This window comes from Balaenoptera physalus, assembly GCF_965194825.1.
Source record: "Balaenoptera physalus genome assembly, chromosome: 7".
Taxonomy (NCBI): Eukaryota; Metazoa; Chordata; class Mammalia; order Artiodactyla; family Balaenopteridae; genus Balaenoptera; species Balaenoptera physalus.
In genome coordinates, this window is record NC_138886.1 from 26,342,071 (window position 1) to 26,361,089 (window position 19,019).

A 19,019-nucleotide genomic window follows, 5' to 3' on the forward strand; every position below is an offset into this window, starting at 1 on the left:
TTGGCTTTGACAGCTTTAAAATGATGGCCTCAAAATTGGAATAATTTACATTCTGGAATTAAGATAATTCAGGCATTTCTGCTGGCAACGACAGCGTGTAGGAGCCAGTTATATAAATCCCAGATTGGAGGGAGACTGAGCCATTAGCATAGATTGGTCTGCTGTGGGTATTCAGAGCCGTCACCTTCCCATGTAAATGGATCTTTCTGTCTCTCCCAGGCAGGCCCAGATTCTGAGCTATTTTCGGAGCTCCTTTCGGATCAGGTGATGTAGAAGAGGGTGGGCAAAGGCCGCCGACTCAAGCCACAGGCCTGTTGCTGGCCTCTTGGTGCTCTGCAAGAGACGCGGAAGGCCTGAGGAAAAATTCTAGCCGCTGTCTGGCCGTTGTGTGTTTACCCTAGACGTTCTCCCCTTTAAATCCCGGGTCTCAGTCCCAGGGAGTCAACATAGAAGGCATTCAGAGCAGCTCAGTGGTCCTGGCCCTGGCCCAGAGCTCTCTGCCAGATTTCAAACACACCTGCTAAACAGATTCCTTTCTCCCAGCACTCTGCTGACATTTTCAGCTGGAACCAAAGTCCCTCTCTTGGTCCATAGCATTCCTCTGACTGCTAACTGGATCATCTGTCCACTCCTTTTCTCAGGAGCTGCTCCTTGATTCTGGCTGGAAACACCTAAATCAAAAGGAAACCAGGTTCTGGGACTTCCCTGGTGGCGCAGTGGTTAAGAATCCGCCTGCCAATGCAGGGGAGCCCTGGTCCGGGAAGATCTCACATGCCGTGGAGCAACTAAGCCCGTGTGCCACAACTACTGAGCCTGTGCTCTAGAGCCCGCAAGCTGCAACTACTGAGCCTGTGCTCTAGAGCCCGCAAGCTGCAACTACTGAGCCTGTGCTCTAGAGCCCGCAAGCTGCAACTACTGAGCCTGCGCTCTAGAGCCCGTGAGCCACAATTGCTGAAGCCCATGTGCCTAGAGCCTGTGTCCCGCGACAAGAGAAGCCACCGCAATAAGAAGCTTGTGCACTGCAACGAAGAGTAGCCCCCGCTCGCTGCAACTAGAGAAAGCCCACGCGCAGCAACGAAGACCCAACGCAGCCAAAAATAAATAAATAAATAAATAAATTTTAAAAAAAGGAAACCTGGTTCAAACCCCAAGGCTATGGCTGGGAAATGATCACATGGTGATCAGTTTCCGTAGGGAAAAATGAAAGCAAAAGCTTCCCATTTGGAGTTCCTCCTTCTCTTTCTTGGTACCAGGTATATTTGCTCCAAATTGCTCTGAGATGTCATCCACATTTGACATGTGGGAAAACACAGAAAACCTAAAGAATTTGCCCAGGGATGCCTGACTGGTGATTGGGTCAGATGGACCCCAAGCCTGTGGTTGGGATATTTTAGCTGTCACTTCCAGCAAAACGCTGAGGACTGAGTCAGTCTCCTCTGTGGAATCCAGCAGGTAGAAGAGACATGATAGATGACTAGGTCCTCTCTCAAATATGTGGCTTATAGGTGGGTTTAAGTTCAAATCAGTCACAGCATCTTTGGCCTTTGGAATTTTATGATTTGGAAGAGTATTAAAAGACCTTGAATCCAGCTCTTTAACATCCAATGCCTGAAACCCTTAAGTATAAATAAGTAGTTCTCAATCGGGGATGATGATTTTGACCCTCAGGGGATGTTTGGCAATGTCTAGAGATATTTTTCGTGCTCCCAACTGGGCTGGGGGTGCCTATGGGTAGTAGAGGCCAAGGATACCCCTAAACATCTTTCAGTGTTCAGGCCAGTCACCCCTCCTCAGCACAACAAAAAATTATGTGGCTCACAGTGTCAGTAGTGCCAAGGTTGAGAGATCCTGATATTTGGGAAGGCAAGATGATAGAAACATATCTATTGGAGATAATCTGGACCAAGGTCCTCATTGTTACAGACAGGAAAAAGAGGCCCAGAATGGTGAAGTCACTTAGGCTTGATTGCACAGCAAAAATTTTGGTAGAGCTGGATCTACATTCCATTTGATACTGGCACATGAGATATCTATGTAATATTAAAGTGAAAATTTGTTTTTAAATGCGATGCACTTATAGAAAAATGTACAAAAAATATTAACAGCTATTATCACCAGGCATAGTCACATTTACTCTGCATTTGAAGTTACAACAAATATGAGCGAAAGATACTGCCTGGATATAATTTCTATTAAAAACAAAACAAAACAAAACTGTTGAAGAAGCTGAGGGACCAAGAAGGAAATAAACTAGCTTAAAATCTCATAGCCAGTAAGTGGCAGAGCTTGGAATTAAGCCCATTTTCTCTAACTCTTAAATCAAAGGCCTTTGGGGTGATTAGCCTGGGCCTTGGTTATTCCCATGACTGTAGAGGCATGAAAAAAAAAAAAAAGAAAGTTTCTGTCCTTATATGTGAGAACTGAAGGATATTCAGACATCTTTTATTGTATCATAGTCATCTGCATTTGATATATCTTTTGAGTCCACTGCTATGGGTGCTGCATTTACTTCTGTTGGTTGTATAAATTACTCTAAAATTTCTGGAAGATAATTAAGTACTGTGTATGAAGAGCCACCCTTTGATACAGTGATTTTACCCATTGGAACCAGTCCTAAGAAAACAATCAGAGTGCAGATAGATTTATGCACAAAGATATTATGATAATAATAATGGCTGGGATTTATCCAGCTCACGCCATATGCCAGACTCTGTGTTAAGTGCTTTACATGCATCATCTTATTTACTCCTTATAACAGTGTTGTGAGGTGAGTATTATTCTCATCTCCATTTAAACACGGGAAGCTGAGGCTTAGAGCGCCTCAATCATTTGGCCAAGGTTACTTGGCTATGATGTGATAAAAGGGATTCAAAGCCAGGCAGCCTGATTCACAGGGTTTCTTCATTTTCATGACGCTGCAATACTGACTGATAGCACTAAATCACAACTTTATTGGGAAAAATTGGAAGGAACCTGAACGTCTAACATGAGTGTTCTGGGTTAGGTGAATTATGACCTGTTTACCTCTTTTTGTACCTTGGCCTGAAGTACTCTTGACGGTGCCTTCCTTGGGTAACAAAGACACAGATGTAGACGTGCTTAGTGACTCTGCAGATAGTTAGCACTTGGGTTCAATGTTATTTAGAGCTTAACTCTGGTCACAGGAAGGAGAATGCAGCCGACTGGAAATCAGACTGACCTCAGGTTGAATCCGGGTTTGGCATGTCCTGGAAGCTCAGTCTCTGACGAGCCACCCTTTCTTTACCAAACCTCACACTAAAATAGGGTTGTCACATCCACCTTATGGGGTTGCTGTATGGAATCCTTGACTTGCAGAAGTGCTTGGGGCATACAGTAGGTGCTCACTGAGTCAGACAACTGCAAATAAGCAGAGGTGGAGCCCTCTACTGGTTAGGGCTTCGAGGAACAGGGCTTGCTGTTGTCCTAGGGAAGTGGATTCCCAACTGTGCTAGGGATAAGGAAGTCAGGGAAGGCCACCTGAGAACACTGCATTCTTGTGGCGAAGTCCTGTGAGCACCTTTAGAACAATGTAAACAGGATAATTGGCTGTGGGAATTGACACAGGCAGGAAAAACCGACTTGGAGAAATCCAGAGACCTGAAACAGAGGACTCTTTCTTCTGTGGAAGTCCCAGCAGGTCTCTTGGACTTAGTTCAGTTGTACCTTGGAAGGGGAGAAGCTTGGAGAGGCTTGTGTGATCAAGGAGCTGCCTCTGACATCTGGCCCAGCCTCGCACCAGACCTGCTGGTCCTAAGAATTGACCTTGGGATATTACTGCAGTGACTGAACTCTCATTTCCTGGTCAAGCCCAGAATAATCTTTGTTTCAGAGGTGATTCATCTTGGAAAGGCCGGGACTGGTGGTCCTTATCACAAGGGTTTGACTCACAGAGTGTGAGAGCAAGAGGAGCCCTTGGAGAGAAATCATCCCAGTAAGCTCTTCCTTTTGGGACACAAGAGAGGCTCAAAGAGACGAAAGGACTTTACCGTCTGGCCAGCTCCTGAGCGACAGGGCCAGAACACCATCCCAAGCACTGCTGACTCAGAGTTCAGAAGAGCTGAGTTCCCCTAGTACATTAATGTTGTTTATTTGTCATCTTGGAGGGTCTATTTATCGAATTATGGATCTTTACTCAAGCATTTAAGGAACTTACGGACTTTTGTAAACTCAAAACGTGTATGGTGAACACAAAGAAGTATATATCCTGTCCATAAGTGCTGGCAATTTTAATCCCCAAATACCTCTTGACTCTATTTCCCTCTCTCTAGTGCAGGCATCTTTTCTGGATCTTTGTAAGTATCTAACTGGTTGTCCCATTTTATTAACTGCTTCTCTCCTTGAACCTTTTTTTTTATCAACCCTGCCACCAGCATCAATTTTCAAGGAAATCTTTCCATGGTTCCGTTACTAACAGGACAAACTCAAACATCTTGGGAGGACACATTCAAGGCCTTTTATAATCTGAGCCCAACCTCCCTTGTCAGGTTCTTTTTTTTAAAAAAAATATTTATTTATTTATTTATGGCTGCGTTGGGTCTTCGTTGCCGCGCGCGGGCTTTCTCTAGTCGCAGTGAGCGGGGGCTACTCTTCGTTGCAGTGTGTGGGCTTCTCACTGCGGTGGCTTGTCTTTGTTGCGGAGCAGGGGCTCTAGGCGCATGGGCTTCAGTAGTTGTGGTACACGGGCTTAGTAGTTGTAGCTCGTGGGCTTTAGAGCGCGGGCTCAGTAGTTGTGGCTCGTGGGCTCTAGAGAGCAGGCTCAGTAGTTGTGGCGCACAGGTTTAGTTGCTCCACAGTATGTGGGATCTTCCTGGACCAGGACTCGAACCCGTGTCCCCTGCATTGGCAGGCGGATTCTTAACCACTGCGCCACCAGGGAAGTCCTCCTCATCAGGTTCTTGTTTAACAGTACTGCCCACCCAGGCATGATGTACTCCTGTCACATTGAACAATTCACAGTAGCTGCTCCATGTCTCCCTGCCGTTTTCCTACAGTGTTCCCTCTGCCTGGAAGGCCCATCTTCTGTGTGCCAGCTCAGAAAGCTTTTGCTCGTCCTTCTAGCACAGCTTCTTCATGAAGCCCTGCGTCATACTTCTCCAGGCAAAACCCATCATCCCCTCTGCTCCGTTTCTCCAAGGCTCTGCACACACTTGCATTACAGCTCTTGTATTGTGTTCAGGGGGGTTAATTATTTGCCTGACTCTTCAAGGAGGCTGTGACTGAGCACTTTCACTCTATCTCACCTGCTTCCAGGTTCTAGCATCGGGCCTAGCACAGAATGTGTTCAATAGTGTTTTCTGATTTAATGAATAAATTATTGAATTAAATAAAAATTGTTTATTGTTTATCTGTTGTCTTGTGAGGCAAAATATGTAGACAGATGGTCACCAAACTTGAGGGTCAATTTGAGATGGTTTGAATTAAATTATAGCCTATGTAGGACAGAGAAATTTGCTGAGATAGAGAAAATACCAGTGATTTAAAATATACACCCCCAAAAAAAAATATACACCCCAGATAAAAATCATAAGAGAAGATGTTTCGAAATACAGGTGCAGAAAAGAAACAGAACTGCTTCTCATGTGGGCAACTCTACACTGCGTACACAGGGGGAGTGACACAGGTTTACATAGATAATGAAGACATGATGATTTCCAAATGCAGTACCATGGAGGCCAACTGGAATGTAGTAAAGTGTTTGAGTCTGATGAATACCAAAGTGTTGGTTGCAACATCATGTGCTTTAGGCAGTCACTGTGGGAGAGTTCGTCCTGTATCAAGGACAGCTTCTTGGAGGAGATAAGCCTTGAGAAAGACTCCCCTTCACCACCATCACCACCACCACCAAACACGGACCTACTATTTTAATCCCTCATGGCTTCAGATGTAATATTCTGACTTACGTGTGGTGGATCTGACCTCCTGTGTTTTGAACTTTTATATTTAAGACAGTACCTTTTAGAGGGATTTGAAGTTCTTGAGTCAAACTATGTTCAGAGAAGAAATGAAAAGCTAGAAACTTTCAACAAGCATTTTCTTAGACCTCAACTGACCCACAGGTGACTTAATTGATAATGAAGTCTTTCAAGTTCTTATCCTTTTCATCCACTAATATTTCATATTTGCCTGTAAGAGATGTGGAAATGGGTTTAGAAGACATAGATGAGAAATGACTCCATTGAATTTAAAAATCCCTAATTAAAAAAAATTATGCTACTGTGTTAAGGTTGACATCCTTTGCTAAAAACATTTGGATTAGTCATGAGTTTTATCTGTCCAGTTAATCTGATTTTTCATCTGCCTGCATGAGCAAAAGCAGGTTGTGTTGAAAGATACTTCCTCATAGTAGCAGGATACTTCTACATTTGCCCTCTTCCTGTGTGTTCCCAGCAGCCTGGGATGGGGGACTTATTAGACCCATTTTACGTATGAGGCCTCTGAAGTGCAGAGATGTTCAGTAGTTTTCTTTCTTTTTTTTTTTTTAATTGGAGTATAGTTGCTTTACAATGTTGTGTTAGTTTCTGCTGTACAACGAAGTAAATCAGCTATATAGTAGTTTTCTAAAAGAAGCAAGTGGCACAGATGAAAGTTAAACCTAGATTTTGTGACTTCCATTGTAATGCTCTTGGATGGTTCATAGCTCCTGGATTTCCGTCTTGTCTCCACCTCTACTTACAAATATGATTTGGAGTAAGTTGCTGTCCTCTGAGCTTCAATTTCTTTATCAGTAAGATGGGCATTATGGTACCTCTCTCTCTGAATGCTCTTAACTTCAGGAAACACAGAATGTGAGGAAGGAAGTAAAACTAGCAAATGTAAATAAATGCAACTGATTCCCTTTATGTGGCTGGAATGTAGGGCGGGGAGCTGGAGTGCTGGGACTTGAGGACCTACTTTAGAAGGTGCATGCCAGATTATTCAAGATCTCATGGAATTTGCATTTAATCCCGAGGGCAGTGGAGACCATTGAAGATTTTAAGATGCTTTAAGAAAATGGAAAATGGAGAGAGGGGGGACTTCCCTGGTGGTCCAGCGGTTAAGACTCACGCTCCCAATGCAGGGGGGTCAGGGTTCGATCCCTGGTCAGGGAACGATCCCTGGCCAAGGAACTAGATCCCGCATGCCACAGCTAAAGATCCCGCATATGGCAACAGAGATCCTGTGTGCCGCAACTAAGACCCAGCGCAGACAAAATAAATAAATAAATGTTTATTACGAAAAGAAAATGGAAAGATGTGTCTTTTCTAGCAGAGTCTCTCTGACATGGGATCCTACAGGATAGTCTTAACGGGTCTCCTCCCTACATAATTTCCCTCTCCAGTCCACCTCACAGTGATATTTCTGCACCACATTCTGGCATCTCAGTCGCCTGCCTACAAACCATCACCAGCTCTGCATATCTCACAGGATGAAAGTACAAGCCGTGTATGCTGGCATTCAAGGCTCTTCACCCTTTGCCTTTGCCGACCCTTCTGGCTTTGTGTTGCTCCTCCCTCTCCCAGCAGTGGCTCATCCTGATGGAAACCCCATGATGGTCCCTGCTGTTTCTTGCCTTTGTACACAGCACTCCTGGAGGTGCAATACTTTATCCTGGTATCCAACCAAGGGATGCAATGCTAATCATCATCGAAACTCAGCTCAGCCGGCACTGTCCTGCCTTACTGTAATTATGCGTCTGCCCCAGCCATCAGACTGTGAACTCCTCAAGAACAGTGGTCTCGTTCAGTGGCTTATTCAGCTCAGAGGCTTTAACATGCAGCACAGGGCTCAGCCCAGTGTGGGTGCAGCAGATGTGCAATGAGCCAGCATGGGCTCTGGGGTCAGACCGCCTGAGTTCCGACTCGAGCTTTACCGCTCACTAGCTGTGCAGGTCAACGCAACCTTACTGTGCCTTGGTTTCCTCATTTGTAAAGTGTACCAACCTTCTAGGATTGATTGAGTATGTGTATGTACATATTTCTGTTTAATACTGATATTATCTAGCAGCATCATAGAGTGGCATATACGATGTATATAAGTGGCTAATATATAGTATATCTGTACATTTGTATAGATAGATATAGCGTGTAGCATATATAGTGATAATAAAAGGGCTTGACACACAGGGAGTCCTCCTCAGACATCAAAGTTGGTGTTGTTAGCATCTTGATTGCAGCCTATGAATTGGAAGCCATAAAATGTTCAATGATTTTCTTCTCCTTTGGACTTACTGTTAGTCATGGAGATGCAACAGGATTTGGGATAGAGCAATCTATGAAGTCAGAGGTTAAGTTTACCATCCATTTCTACTTTGAGCAGGGCAAATACCTGTTTTTCCAGTCTACAAAAAAGGAATCCCATCTAGACAGGTGAGTGGAAGCTGAAACAGAACCTTGGAATGGGACATGGGCTCCACTTCCCCTGGGTTACTATTGATGAATGCACTCAAGCTGGGCCATGCTGATGACATGTGGGAGTGGCATCCAGACAGAGACAGCACTGGGTCCAGTAGTGGGGAGGTTGAAGTTTGTCTTTGCAAACCCTTTCTCTTGCCCTTTGCTTACCTACAGATCTCAGAGTTCTAGCTTCAGATGATGCTTGACCCTCCTTGCTTGTCTCAATCAAAGCTGACTGTCTGTGTCCTCAGTCTTTCAAGATCCTGCTTAATTTCTGCAATGGTGTGGTAGTTTGTGGTAAATGGTTTTTCAGATGAATATGTTCTAGTTACCATCTCAGAGTCTTCCCGGGTGACAGTAACGCTTTAGCAGGACATAGCAGACTAGTCGGGACCATGAAACGTTTATACACGTAGCCTCTCAGCTGAAGGTTGTTGCTGGGGATGCCAGTGTCCAACCCTATGTTGATGTTCTGATGACATAGAGATTGGTCCATTTGCAGCTATACCACATCCCATAAATGACCACCTGTTTCAGGAATATGTGAGAATATCCTCACCGCTAGGACTAGACCCATTCCACGTTTCTGGATGCCCAGATAACCAATGAATAAGTTCAAGTATGTGTGGGAAAAGGCTCACACATGATGGTGGTGGTAGTGGGTAGCAGTGGGAAATAGGGAAAAATAAGAGAGGAAACCTAGCAGAATCTCCAAGAAAGATGCTCATACTCCGTTTGGCTGACTTCCGTTTCAGATATCATGAAACTAATGGTCCAATCTTTAATAAAGTGAATGATTGCCTTATAAATAATGTATAACATATAAAGGCAAAAATGCTTGTTCTCTAGATCTGTTTATTCAGCAGCTAAGATCTATATCCTGGGCCACTTTCTCTTTTTCCCATTAAAAAATCTATTTCATTGAAAAAATACAACATCCTTCTGATATAAGTTCTGATGTAATTTTTCAGAAATGTGAAACGATGAAAATAGAGAGCTCCTCCACCAAGGCCTTGCAAACCAGCTGGTTAATATTTATCTGAAAGAACAAAAGAGGATGTAAAGTGAGATTGTGTATATTTGCGGTGGGCTGGAGTCAGGAGGTGTGGATTCTAGTTCTCTGTTTGTCACTAACTGGCTGTGTTACCTTGGGTAAGTTACTACTAAACTCCTCTGACCTAGACTGACCCCATCCGAAAACTGTGCTTGACTTAGAGGATCATCAAATTCCCGTCTTGGTCTCTGGTGAAAACATATAGTAGTCCCCGAGGGCTGGAAGCTCTTCAGAATTCATTTTTTATGACCTGTTGCCCCAAAGGAGTACCGAATGCCCACTGTGCTGCTTAGAGCTTTTTCTGGTGCTTTTCTTAAACCATCGCCAAGGAAAGAGATTCTGCAAGTTGCCTTCGTAACTCAGTCCACTGTTTAGCACCCCCTCCCATCTACTGGAGTTCTTCCTTTCACACTGAACGTTGTAGAATGCTTTAAAGAACCCCCCCCCCACACACACACATACACACACACACACATACACACACACACACTCCTGACTGCAGAGGACTATTCAGATGCAACAGGTGCAGTGAGTTATAGATCTTACAAAGGACACAAAGAAGCACCCAGTCGGCAGGAACAGCGGTTGCCAAGAATTTAATTCATCAGTACAAATCCAAATTTACAAAGAACTAATCCCACATAATGGATAAAGGACAAAAAAGGAGGATTAATGGGGGAAAAGGGAGTTTCTGAAAATTCACATCTCAAGCCTGCTAAACTCCTTATTTGGCCTGCTTCATTTTCCTTCTTTTCCCAGCAGACTTTATTTTTCTTAAGAAAAATAAAGTCGACTGTGATGAATAGTTGCAACCTAAGAACATGTATGTGCTCAACTGCTCTGAAGTTGGTCTGAATGTGTCTGGGTGTGGAATGGCTCTTGTGTTGGGAATGTGGAAGATCGCAGTTGGAAATAATGAATCCCTTCCTCGGGACTTGCATGGCCCTTGCAGAGTCAGGGCAAAAAGCTGTTTCTTCTCAAATGAAAGGAAACCTTCTTTCTCTCAGCTGTGGAAAGAATATTCTTCCGGTGACAATCCAAGATGAGATGTTGGCCACCCAACATCTGAGGGGTTCAAATTCATCAGGCCTTTCTTCCAACTCCTATTAACTGCCATTTCCAGCATTTCTCCTAACTCTGCTCTCCACTGCTCACTTTCTAGTTGCAGTTGCTTCCCATCTAAACCACCAGTGCAACTTCTGTGGCTTATCCCCATCATGTATTTCATTTTTCTCTTATGAAGCATCTTGCCCATGAAGACCAGGACAATCTTCCTAAAATAAAATTCTGATTAGATATTAGGTAATTCTACTGTCAAAGGCACCTGCTTTTTTGTTTTGCTTAATTTTAAACCCTCTCCCTGAGTTTCAGTGATGGAAACCCATAGCATCTGCATAAGCTTATTTTCCACTAGTCCCTGCACATGCCTCATGACGGCTAAAATGGAATTTTGGTTACTGGATACATGTACACACACACAGTGAAGCTCTGGTGTTCCAGTCAGAAGGCCTGGGTGTGAAATTTGCTTTCATCTCTTACTAGCTGAATGGCCTTGTGTGAGTTCCTTAACCGAGCCTCGGTTTTCAAATACGTTAAAAAATGGTCTTAGTGCAGCCAGTGTGACGAGATTTTTGAGAAGGTTGAAGTCAGTTGGTTTCTATTCTTTGAAGCCCTTTCTGATCTCCTCAACACCCAAGCATTCCTCCTCTCAGCCTCTGCCTTGTCCAGAACTTCCACCCATCTCTGAACAGATTGTGTTCCAATTATCTGATAATAACAACTAACATTCCTGAACACTTAATTTTCATGTGTCAGGCACAATGATAAACACTTTACATATATCTTTTCCCATATAATCCTATCCACCTAGCCCTATGAGGTAGGGATGATTATCATCCAGTTTACAACTCTTTGAAGGTAAAGAACATGTCAAATTCTCTTGTATCCCTTTTGCCAAGCACTTGCTTGGCAAATGATGGATGCTTGCGGTAGGCAGAATTCTAAGATGGTCCCCAAGAATCCTGCCCCCTGGTGTCCATGCCTATATAATCTCCTCCACTTGAGTATGGGTGGGAACTGTTAATATGATGGATGTTATATACCTATTAATATGATGGATGTCACTTCTATGATTAGGTTACATTATGGGGTAAAAGTGAAGGGATTTTAATGGTCTCATGACTCCCTAGCCTGCAGGGTAGATTTGTGAAGCATTTGTCTACAGTTGATAGTTGAAATAACGGTGGAGCTGAGCTTGACAAGAGAAAGACTGTAAAGGGAGAAGAGGAATAGAGACAGAGCACTGACCATCACATCTACTCTGGTGGAAAAGAAGAAGCATTCCTGAACATAAAGAAATAGAGAAGCAGCCTGGAATAATGCATTAACCCAGAAATTAACAAAGTAGCATTTTAAAAGTTACAAATTACCCATCCCCCAGTGGACCCTAAATTCATATTGATTTTCCATCCTCTTTTTTTTTCTCTACTGTCACTCCGGGTAATGAAAGTAGTTTTTGAAGAATGTCATATTTTGCAAAGCATTTTTATGTGATCTTATGACAAGTTACTGAGGTAGGTATTATTATTACCATTTCATAAATGGTGTACTCCAAGTTATGGAGATATGAAATAGCTTGCCAAAAACTCAGCCACCTAATTTATGATTAAATCAGGATTCACATCCAACTGTCTGTCTCCTAATGCTCTATTTTTCTTTCTTCTTAAAAAAAATTTTTATTTATTTATTCTTTGGCTGCACTGGGTCTTTGTTGCTGCGCTCAGGCTTTCTCTAGTTGGGGCGAGCGGGGGCTACTCTTCACTGCTGTGTGCAGGCTTCTCATTGCGGTGGCTTCTCTTGTTGTGGAGCACGGGCTCTAGGCGTGCGGGCTTCAGTAGTTGTATCATGCAGGCTTCAATAGTTGTGACTCGCGGGCTCTGAGCTGCAATGAGATTTAAGAATTCCCTTTCCTAAAATGATCAAGTAGGGTTGTAGGTGTCTGGATAAAATATTGCACACAGCAGTGGAAGTGGGATGAGGAGATTAAATGCCCAAAGGCTGGTAAAAGAGAATTAGAGGAGAATATTCCAGGTCTCCCCAGATTCTTTTTTTAAAAAAATTTTTTTGGCTGCGTTTGGGTCTTCATTGCTGTGCGTGGGCTTTCTCTAGTTGTGGGGAGCGGGGGCTACTCTTCGTTGTGGTGCGCGGGCTTCTCGTTGCAGTGGCTTCTCTTGTTGAGGAGCATGGGCTCTAGGCACGTGGGCTTCAGTAGTTGTGGCTCGCGGGCTCTAGAGCACAGGCTCAGTAGTTGTGGCGTATGGGCTTAGTTGCTCCACGGCATGTGGGATCTTCCCGGACCAGGGCTTGAACCGGTGTCCCCTACACTGGCAGGTGGATTCTTATCCACTGCACCACCAGGGAAGTCCCCTCCCCAGATTCTTCAACTTGCAAGTCAATCAACTTCTCAGAAAGCTGGAGATGCCATACTTGCCCCTCGTGGCTTCAATGTCCTATAAAAGACATGACGGAGCTAACATTTACTCATCTATTGTAGAAAATTGAGTAAAAGCTTTTCCATTTCCAAATCATGCATGGGTTATCAGCAAATTGCCTTTTCTGCTGTTGACAATTCTGTGTTTAACCCAAGAGGCTTTTGCTTTTCTTGTTAGGGACACATAATAATAATAATAGTATGATCAAGATGATGATGATGATAATGATGGACATTGAATGCTAAGGCATTGTGCTGTATGGTTTACAGATTTGATTTCATTTAATCATCACAACAATTCTGAGAAATTTTTATCTCCATTTTGCAAATGAGGAAACTGAGGCTTGGGAAAGTTCAATGATATATTACAGAATACAGAGCTAGAGAGAGTAGAACAAAGTTTTGGGTAGAGATCTGACTCCACAGCCCTCTGACCCACTAAGCTATATAGCCACTGAGGTATCTGACCACTGAGCTATATGACCCCTGAGCTATATGCCAAAATGCTGCTCCACACAGGTGGTTTGGGGTACAGGAGTAAGCATATTCCTGATCTAACTGTTTCACTTTGCATCTTTTCCTTCCTTCCTTCCTTCCTTCCTTCCTTCCTTCCTTCCATGAGCTGTCAGTAACAGTAGGTAAAAAAAACACTATTAGGGCTTTAAATGGACATGTGATACAGAGTCTGACATCTTGTCTCTGTGTCTTAATAACTATGGGAACTTGATCAGTTTAGTTCAAGTGATGGTTATTGAACACACACTGTGCGCCAGATGCGGTATTAGGTCCCTGCTTCCATGAAGCTTAGAGGGAAGACAGGTGTTGAGTAATTAGATATGAGTGGGTGTTAAAGATAGGTACTCTGGAAACATCCAGCAAGGAGATCTCCTCTAGTCACTGAATGGTTTGACCAACCTTAGTTTACCTAACTAAAGAGTGGAGATGGTTCTGCTCTCCTCATTTCATAAAAACCAAAGTATTGTGTATGAGTGTATCATCTAAAATGTAAACATGTGAATGTGAATTATCCTATTATCTGGAACTGTTATCGTGAGATTGATAAAGTCCCTGTCAGTTATTAATCTTCCCATTCCATACTACTTGTCTGTAGGCATCATACCCCCAATTTGTGGTTTTAAGAAATAAATTCTTAGAGAGTGTATATTCAAACCTACACATTAGCCAGGCTGTGAACATTAGGCAGTTTAAGGACTTTGCAACTAATTTGTTCATGAAATACATGAACAATAGAAATATATTAGCATTTAGTACCTTGAATTCACAAAAATGCTGAATAATTGATTGGGTGGGAAAGATAGGGATTTATACCTAGACATAGAGTCAATTGGAAGATTACCAAAAAAATATAGCTATGACCCTTTATTGATACAGTTGGTGGGAGATTTTACTTTTTTCTCCCCTCTTCTGTTTTCTTCCAATCGTTTTAAGTGTTTGGCTCAAGGAAAGGAAATAGTTCCATTTACCCAAAAACTTATGCATTTCCCATAAATTCTGTAGTCATGATCTTGAAGTGAAATCTCAAAACTGAATTTCTAAGAGGATCAGTTGGAAACTGATGCTTGATGTAGGGAAGGAAAAGCTTTTACTCAATTATCTACAATAACAGCAGGGGAAATGCTGAAAATTACTGACACAGTAAATGGATTTTTGCATAAATGTTCTGTTTTCAAGTTTACCTTAGTGTGAAAGACCTTTATTATGAAGCGGTCCCTCTAGCTCATCTCTTGTTTTTCAAAGAATAGAAGATCGATTTTTTTTTTTTGTCAGAGACAATGGACAAACCACCATGGTGGACTGTTTAGTCTTAAACATCTGGCAGCTCCCAAGATTTGATTTTTCACAGGTGACAATGTTTGGTGGCTTGGACACAGGATAATGTGATCTTAAGTGGAGTGGATATCTCTTTCTATTTTTTCGCTTTTTAAAAAACAGCTTTGTTGAGATATAACTTATATACACAAAGTTCAACTGTTGAAAGTATAATTCACTGGCCTTTAGTATATGTACAGAGTCGTGCAGCCATTGTCATAGTCTAAATTTAGGACATTTTCATCACCTCAAAAAGAAATCCCATTAGTAGTCACTCACATTCCCTCCAACTCTGCCAGCCCCTTTCAACCACTAAACTTTCTGTCTCTATAGATTTGTCTATAGTGGACAATACACATAAAGTGTATCATACAACATACATGGTCTTTTGTGATTGACTTCTTTTACTTAGCATACTGTTTTTTGAGGTTCATCTGTGTTGAAACATGTAGCAGTACTTTATTCCCTTCCATTGCTGAATAATATTTGATTGTATGGATATGCCACATTTTGTTTATCCAAAGTCCTACTTTTTAAAAAATTGAAGTATAGTTGATTTATAGTGTTGTGTTAGTTTCAGGTGTACAACAAAGTGATTCAGTTGTATATATTCTTTCAGAATATATATTCAGAATATTTTCAGAAATAACTTTCTGAATATGTATTCAGAAAAAATATTTCAGAATTTCAGATTCTATTCCATTACAGGTTATTACAAGATACTGAATATAGTTCCCTGTGCTATACAGTAGGTCCTTGTTGATTATCCATTTTGTATACAGTAGTGTGCATCTGTTAATCCCAAACTTCTAATTTATCCCTCCCCCCTCTTTCTCCTTAGGTAACCGTAAGATTGTTTTCTATGTCTGTGAGTCTATTCTGTTTTGTAAATAAGTTCATTTGTATCATTTTTTAAGATTCCACATATAAGTGACATATGATATTTACCTTTCTCTGTAAAGTCCTACTATTTATTTATTTATTTATTTATTTATTTATTTATTTATTACCTCTTTGCAACCCTTGCCTCTGTTGGTGATTCCTTGGAAATCCTTCTTCCCTTGATTTCTGCAATACCACTTTTGATTTTCTTCCTATTCCTCTGGTCCTTTCACCTCAAACTCCTTCATGGGATTCCCTCTTTCCACTCACTTTTTAGCCATTGATTCTCCTTGGACAGGTCCACTCTTCAGACTCAGCAACAGGGAGCCCTGGCCTGAACAGCATCCTTTAGAAAGTCCCATGTATCATACCCTCCCAATATGTTTATTGAAGGACACAAGGATACCTCTACCATTTGGTATCCAGTTCTCAGCAGGGGCATACCATGTCTCATAACCTTAACCAATTACTCTCATGACTAACACTTTTAAGCTCCAGGGAAATCCTTCCCTACATCTTTCAATCATGGCTTCTAAGCAAAAGACCTCTAAGTTCAAGTCCCATAATGGTGTGTGGGTTATGCTGCTGAGGAAGCCAGAGATGGGCACTGCTTTGGAGTATGGGGAGGATCTGAGTGGCAAAAGTGCTTAGATAAGAGGAAAGACAAATTGATTAATGTGTCAGACCTTTCCTCTCAGATAACATGAATGCAATACATTCTTATATAATGAAGTATTGTATCTCCAAAGTACCAAGTGTCCATTTTCTTGCTTTTCTTCACTTTCTGATACAGAGTTCTAGAAATATTCTTGAATTAATGTGAAATTTACAGTAGCATCACATAGAAGCAGGGAAACATTTTGTACTGTTAACTCATATTTCTCTTAAATTTGTATATATGCAGGTTTAGGTGTAATGAGTGTGAAGTATGACACTGAATTTTTATATTGCTCTATAGATCTAGATACTACTCTCAGAGATAATGAAGTTAAAATATTCTGGAATATTGTTTGTATATTCTGTATATTACAGTGTTTGAACATAACATGTAAAATTAACAATTCATTTCTGAATTGAAGCATTACTTTAACAATTTTTTGGACATTTCCAATTGCTACTGCCTCAGTTTTCTATTTTGGCACTACTGTGAAAAGAACATGAATTATATGAGAATCTTGATTATAAAAACATAATTTGTGATTTTTTTGAAGTGAAGACAAGAAAATAAATTTCAGGGAACAAATTGATAATAACTCATGAAGTGTGTATGAATTTTTTGCACACTGTTTGCACACTGTTGGCCTACCAACAGAACATGCAGACCTTTAAAATAATAATTGAACTCAGTCAGCTTATTAATATTTTGCCAAATTTTAGTCATCTAAAACCATTATTTTACACATTTAAAGCTGTATTATTACAAAGATATAATCTTATTTTATTTATTTTTAAAATAAATTTATTTATTTATTTTTGGCTGCGTTGGGTCTTCGTTGCTGCGCGGGGGCTTTCTCTAGTTGCCGTGAGCGGGGGCTGCTCTTCGTTGTGGTGCGTGGGCTTCTCATTGCAGTGGTTTCTCTTGTTGCAGAGCATGGACTCTAGGCGCACGGTCTTCAGTAGTTGCAGCACGCGGGCTCAGTAGTTGTGGCTCACGGGCTCTAGAGCACAGGCTCAGTAGCTGTGGTGCATGGGCGTAGTTGCTCCGCGGCATGTGGGATCTTCCCGGACCAGGGCTCAAACCCGTGTTCCCTGCATTGGCAGGCGGATTCTTAACCACTGCGCCACCAGGGAAGTCCCACAAAGATATAATTTTAAAAGTAGCAGGATCAAACATTTTCACAGCCTGTTAATTTGATGTTTAACTTTCAAGTGTTTAACCATATGCATGGGGACTTCCATTGGTACTCTTGCCCAAGACCCCATAAATGTAGACTGTCCTCAGGGATTTTCATGAGGATGCCTCTTTTTTCACTTTATATCCTTTCTCTGGGTGATATCCATTTCTACTTCTCTGTACCACCTATTTGCTGTGGAACTCAATTTTCTTTTTCCTATCGAGATTTTTCTCTTGAGCTTCAGATGTGTATATCTTTTTCTTTTTTTTAACATCTTTTTTTTTTTTTTCAATTTGAAAGCAGTCACTGTTTATTAACTGACCAGATTACAAAAATAATCATGGTAGATACCTTAGTTCATCCTTCTAATAAGTCTGTTGATCTGGTCTTCCCTGTTGCCAGCATCTCCACCTTCTACAAAATGGGTAGTCTTTTTCTTCATTCCACCTCGTGGAGAAGACAATTTGAAGGGCCACAGGAAGTTGTTTGCTTCTTTGAAACGTTTTCCAACAGTATAGATCTCATGAATCAGATCCTCCATGCAGATAATACCGTATTCGCCAAGACATCGAGCAATCAACACGTTATCCGTCAGGGCAATTCGCTTCTTGTTGATTTTGCCATAACCACGCTTGTAGATCAGTTCATTTACTGACTTCAGGTTTGGGTACCCCCATGCAATGTATGGTTCCACAATTCTCAGCATGTTAATTGAAGCCTTGTTGAGCTTCACAAAGGTGCCATTGAAAATCTGACGGAGGCGAAGAAGCTGCAACACCTTTCGAACCTTCGGGCTCACACCATTGATACCTCTGATCCTGATGACAAATGCCAATTTGGGTTCCGTGGGTACGTAGAAGTTGCCAGCTTTTCTTGCCATCCTAGCCATGCGAATCTCCGTTCTGTACATCTGCCGGTATTCCTTGTGATAGTGCTTGGCTTTTTCATAGATAAGCTTCCTCCTTGCCTTTCGAAGCATCTTCTGGGCAAATTTCTTTCTCAGGCGCTTGATCTTAAGCTCTGCGAAATTCTTTCGCTTTTTCTTAAGGGTTCCTGGCACAGCAGGAACCTTCTTTTTCTTCTCTTCAGCACCCTCCATGGTTCCAGCCGGGAAAGAGGCTTTACCATCTTTATTGGAATATAATTGTTTTACCATGTTGTTTTAGTTTCTGCTGTATAACAAAGTGAATCAGCTATATGTATACATATATCCCCATATCCCTTCCCTCTTGTGTCTCCCTCCCACCCTCCCTATCCCACCCCTCTAGGTGGTCACAAAGCACTGAGCTGATCTCCCTGTGTGATGCAGCTGCTTCCCACTAGCTGTCTATTTTACATTTGGTAGTGTATATATGTCAGTGCTACTCTCTCACTTCATCCCAGCTTACCCTTCCCCCTCCCCATGTCTTCAAATCCATTCTCTATATCTGCGTCTCTATTCCTGTCCTGCCCCTAGGTTCATTGGAACCTTTTTTAGATTCCATATATATGTGTTAGCATACAGTATTTGTTTTTCTCTTTCTGACTTACTTCAT

The 19,019-nt window shown here is 41.9% G+C and overlaps 1 protein-coding gene and 1 long non-coding RNA gene across 2 annotated transcripts in view; one reads left to right on the forward strand and one right to left on the reverse strand.

Moving 5' to 3' along the window:
* LOC309665086 overlaps positions 1 to 19,019 on the forward strand; it is a 117,067-nt gene that overhangs the window by 48,303 nt on the left and 49,745 nt on the right. The gene's annotated exons all lie outside the window — the stretch shown is intronic.
* Positions 17,750 to 18,617, reverse strand: LOC309665061 (large ribosomal subunit protein uL30). Its single transcript, XM_082471222.1, has one exon. The coding sequence runs from the start codon at positions 18,581 to 18,583 to the stop codon at positions 17,837 to 17,839; it is 747 nt and encodes a 248-aa protein (XP_082327348.1). The 5' UTR covers positions 18,584 to 18,617; the 3' UTR covers positions 17,750 to 17,836.